We start from the raw sequence: 3,965 nt of genomic DNA, 5'->3' as shown, positions 1-3,965 counted from the left end.
GCAGGAATGAAAGGCTGTTTTAATTTGATAGAAGAAAAAAAAAAATCGGTAAACTTGCGTTGATAAACTTTCTGAGAATGAATCAAGAAATTGTCATATTAGGAATATCAGCTATTTTCTACACACCAGAATAGGAGAGAAAGGATGAGAAATTACGCGAATAATGGATATGCAGTTCCCTGGATCAGCCCCATTGGAAATGTGTGAAATCTCACGCACAGGATTGCCATTCGACAGAATATCCCACTGTTGAAGACAATGGAAGGAAATGCTAATTTTTCCATTTCTGTAAACATCTGAATGTGCAAAACATGTACGTATCTATTGATCACAGAATGAACCATTTGTAAACCTGAGTGCGCGATTTCTCGGCCTTGAAGAAGTTAAACACGTTCTGAGGTGAGAGTGGAAGCCAAAAAGAAGCAGCAGCACTAACAACTGTGCCAATCGGCTGGCCTTGTTCTGCATTCTTACAAATAGCCACCCGAACTCCACTATTGTTCCCTTCAGACAATTGACGGGAATCCAGTTTTCCTGACATACCCAAACTTGAAGAGAAAATCTTCACCATCCTGTGGGCTAGGTCTACTATGCTCTTTCTACCCTCATGGGAAGTGACCACTGAGCAAATGGAAGATGTTAAAGCAGCAATATTGCAAAGATTGGGAATAAGAGAAAAGGAAAGGCCAAAAACTGATTATTGTTACCTCCTCCGAGTTCTCGTGGAGGCACAGCTGTAGAGAAAGCGAGCCTCTCACAAATCCTCTGGAGACTAGCAATCCATCTTTCTGCCCCATAAGCATAACTACCACATATGAGATCTCGGTACAGGCGGTGAGTTTGAATCCTATCGTTCGCTTCCACATGTTCTACCCATATTATCTATCAAAGTTTGAGCAATAAGAAATTAGTCTCGCACGGGATCCAGTAAAATATTGTCAGATAAGTTAAGATATAATGCTATGATAACGATTCCATGCTAAATTAGGCACACAATTTTTGAGTCATCATTGGTAGGTAGCTCATGGAGACGCATACAAATGCCTGCTTATGACAGTAAAAGATCATATATGATATTTACCAGTGATGAAAAAGTTGGTATCATATTAATGAGGTTCTGCGGATATGCTTGATTTAGAATAGTCATGCTCAGTTCTTGATATGATCATTACACTAAATGCAGCCGTTAATCAAATCGTGTCGTGTTGTGGTAGAAAAAGAGTTCAAATATTCTGTTAAAAAAGGATAGAGATGCTAGGCTCCATTCATTTCATAGTTCATTGATTAACTGACAACTGCGCTTCCTCGTTATTCATCAGAATTGGTATCATTCGATGATTGTAAAGCTCATCAGGAATCAGCCCTAATCTGCTTGATCTAGGACAAGCAGTTCTCAGAAGTGCTGCTTGCTCATTCATTTCAAAATTTCTGATACAGATATGCAGGTACTAATCACCTTGGAACATCCATTAGGCATGTCTTGGATCATGCATCCAGAAGGAAGCCGCCAAGCGCAGGAAGGGGATCCGCTTTCTTTCAAGTAGTCATAAGATACATCAGCTATCACCCATTGCCCAGGTTCAAGTTGCTGACAAAGGCGAAGGAAGTAAAATTCCCTAGGCCGAACCAAGGGTGATAGTATGTGCATTTGTTCATACATCTGCATTTAACCTCTTCAAATCAATACATAACTCATGCTTTAACAAAATTTAAGGAATGCTAGGAATAATTAGCAACTTAACATACCATCTGCAACGAACCATGACGGTTCCCTACTGTTCCAGCTTCAAGTACCTTAATTGTTCTTGCTTCGGTAACAATTGTCGGGAAAAGATCCACCCATTTGTTCTGTAAAATCAAAGCATATAGTTAAACTTGTTTCCTCTTTAGCAAAATATTATCTGATTTTACAGGATGGAAACTAACAGCCAATATTGAGCACTAACAGGATCCAAGAACATGTCAACCAAGTCCATTCCAGGCATGGTCACTGTTGCCGAATCCTTGGATGATTCGACACGAGCATTGCAACTTATGAAGTGAGCGGCCCTGGGGTAAATTCTCTCATAAATGAGCCGATCAAGGACGAATCTTCCATCAGATGGAGACTTGATCCAAAAAGGCTCATTTACTCGCAAAAGTCCTATCAACTCATCCATTGCGCCGGCAGCAGTCTCAGCCATGAGTGCATTTTCCATATCTGGAATTCCTTCAAGTCTATATGCCAAATGACTAATGTCCGATCCTGGATTCCGTTCCAAATCAATGCCAGGGTTTCCCATCCTTTGATTCTGGACAAATGTTGGCAGTTCTCCCTGTGAAGATCCAGCGTCAGACGTCAACAAATCAATCTGTGACTTCGGTTTTCCAATAAACTTGGCAAGAAGGATGGATACTTTTTCATGCTGCACAACAATCATAAGTAATCATCACCAAAACTAAATCCTTAAAACTCTGGAGATAAGAACCTATATGTATCATTAAGAAGTATGAGGTGATATTACAAAAGGACTATTGAAAAAAAAATCCAAACTAGCCTCTTCTCTCAATCTATCATTTTCCTGCCTCAGTTTCTGCAAATTAAGTTGGCGTTCTTCTTCTCCTAAAGGGGGGCCTCCACAAGCAGGGCAAATCACGTTTTTCATTGCCTCTCTGATCGCAAGATTTTCACAATGAATCCTCTCATTTTCTGTCCGATGAACCGAATTATCTGATCGTTCACTTTGCGCCTGCGAGATGGATCAGAAGGTACAAGAGCATTGCTCTATCATTAAGGGGTACAATTTATTCAAACACAGAAGCTTTGACTAAGAAATCACGAGTACCTTTGCCTGCGTCCTTCTGTTTTGAAACCAGAACTTGATCTGTTTAGCCTCCAGGCCTAGTTCCCTACTCAACTGACGCCGCTGTTTTTCATTCGGATGTGGACATTCCTTGAAAAATCTTCGTCAGACCACCAAAAACACAGATTATTTTCAACACACGGAAGATAAAGGGTGGGGGAAGGAAGGACTTCCTGAAGAAACATCAAATATTCTTACAAGATGCATGTACAAATCCTGACATTTAGTAATTAACTAAGCCAAGTAATTAATTAATTAAGGAAGCAAACAAGCCGAACAACACATTAAGGGCCAAACACATAGGAAAATTGACTTAATCAAGACAGAAATGAATGTATTAACACCGCCACCTATCTGAAATGGGGAAATGATGGAAAATTCCGCTTCCATTCACTGATAAATAAAATAGATCCATTATAGATGTCAAGTGAAATGACTTAGTCCAAAAGCCACTCAACTATGCCTTTGCAAGACTATATATCTATACCAACTACTATTCGAAGGCAAATTAAGCCTAATAAAGCCCTTACCAAAAAGAGTAAACCAAGAGAGAAACACCAGAAAAAAAGAACATGAAAATATATACAAGGATTTGCTCATGAACATCAACAAAAGCCCCGAAGTCGTAAAAAATGGATGGAAAAACTAGAAATCAAACCTATCATATCTCAAGAACATAAAATATAGTTCTTGATAAGATAAATTCAGTGATAATTTTGTGATACTTTTCAAGCTGCAGAATCTGTTGACAAGTATGGCGATGGTAAGCCTTCTTTCCCTTATTTCCAGAGTTAAAATCTTCATAATGTTCATCACCAGAAGCACCTCCATTGTTTCCCATTTGAAGCTCCATTTTTTTATCCCACTCTCAAAAAATATTATCACTACAACTCAGGCTAGTGATACAATGAGCACTTTGTGTTTATATATCAGATACTTCGCATATATAGCCCAACAATTGGATTCCAAACAAGGACAGAAAATGAACACCAAACCAGCCCTATAAAGAGAGATATCTGATTCTTGGGTTTCTACTGTTTTAGGTATATTATTTTTGTGAAAAACGAAAAAAATCTTCTGGCCATGAACTACATTACACGTTACAGGAAAAAAAGCAATGTG

At 38.9% G+C, this 3,965-nt stretch overlaps 2 protein-coding genes across 2 annotated transcripts in view; one reads left to right on the top strand and one right to left on the bottom strand.

The window, feature by feature from the left end:
* LOC105117304 (UTP--glucose-1-phosphate uridylyltransferase-like) overlaps window positions 1-63 on the top strand; it is a 3,077-nt gene extending 3,014 nt beyond the window's left edge. The window contains exon 9 of the mRNA XM_011014916.1: window positions 5-63. Within this exon, the coding sequence (XP_011013218.1) occupies window positions 5-63 (59 nt within the window). The remainder of the gene's footprint in view (window positions 1-4) is intronic.
* A 48-nt stretch (window positions 64-111) lies between these two features.
* On the bottom strand, window positions 112-3,712 carry LOC105117303 (homeobox-leucine zipper protein HDG11-like). The gene is made up of 9 exons (XM_011014915.1): window positions 3,569-3,712; window positions 2,826-2,943; window positions 2,585-2,729; window positions 1,947-2,368; window positions 1,747-1,848; window positions 1,457-1,660; window positions 708-882; window positions 353-621; window positions 112-246 (listed from the first exon to the last, which is right to left on the bottom strand). Exons 1-9 carry the CDS (start codon window positions 3,694-3,696, stop codon window positions 112-114), a joined length of 1,698 nt encoding a protein of 565 aa, XP_011013217.1. The 5' UTR covers window positions 3,697-3,712.
* Between the last annotated feature and the right edge of the window lie 253 nt (window positions 3,713-3,965).

This window comes from Populus euphratica, unplaced genomic scaffold (genome assembly GCF_000495115.2).
Source record: "Populus euphratica unplaced genomic scaffold, PopEup_1.0 scaffold1282.1, whole genome shotgun sequence".
Classification (NCBI taxonomy): domain Eukaryota; kingdom Viridiplantae; phylum Streptophyta; class Magnoliopsida; order Malpighiales; family Salicaceae; genus Populus; species Populus euphratica.
Note: the sequence above shows the minus strand (reverse complement) of the source record. Positions and strands in the feature narration are given on the sequence as shown.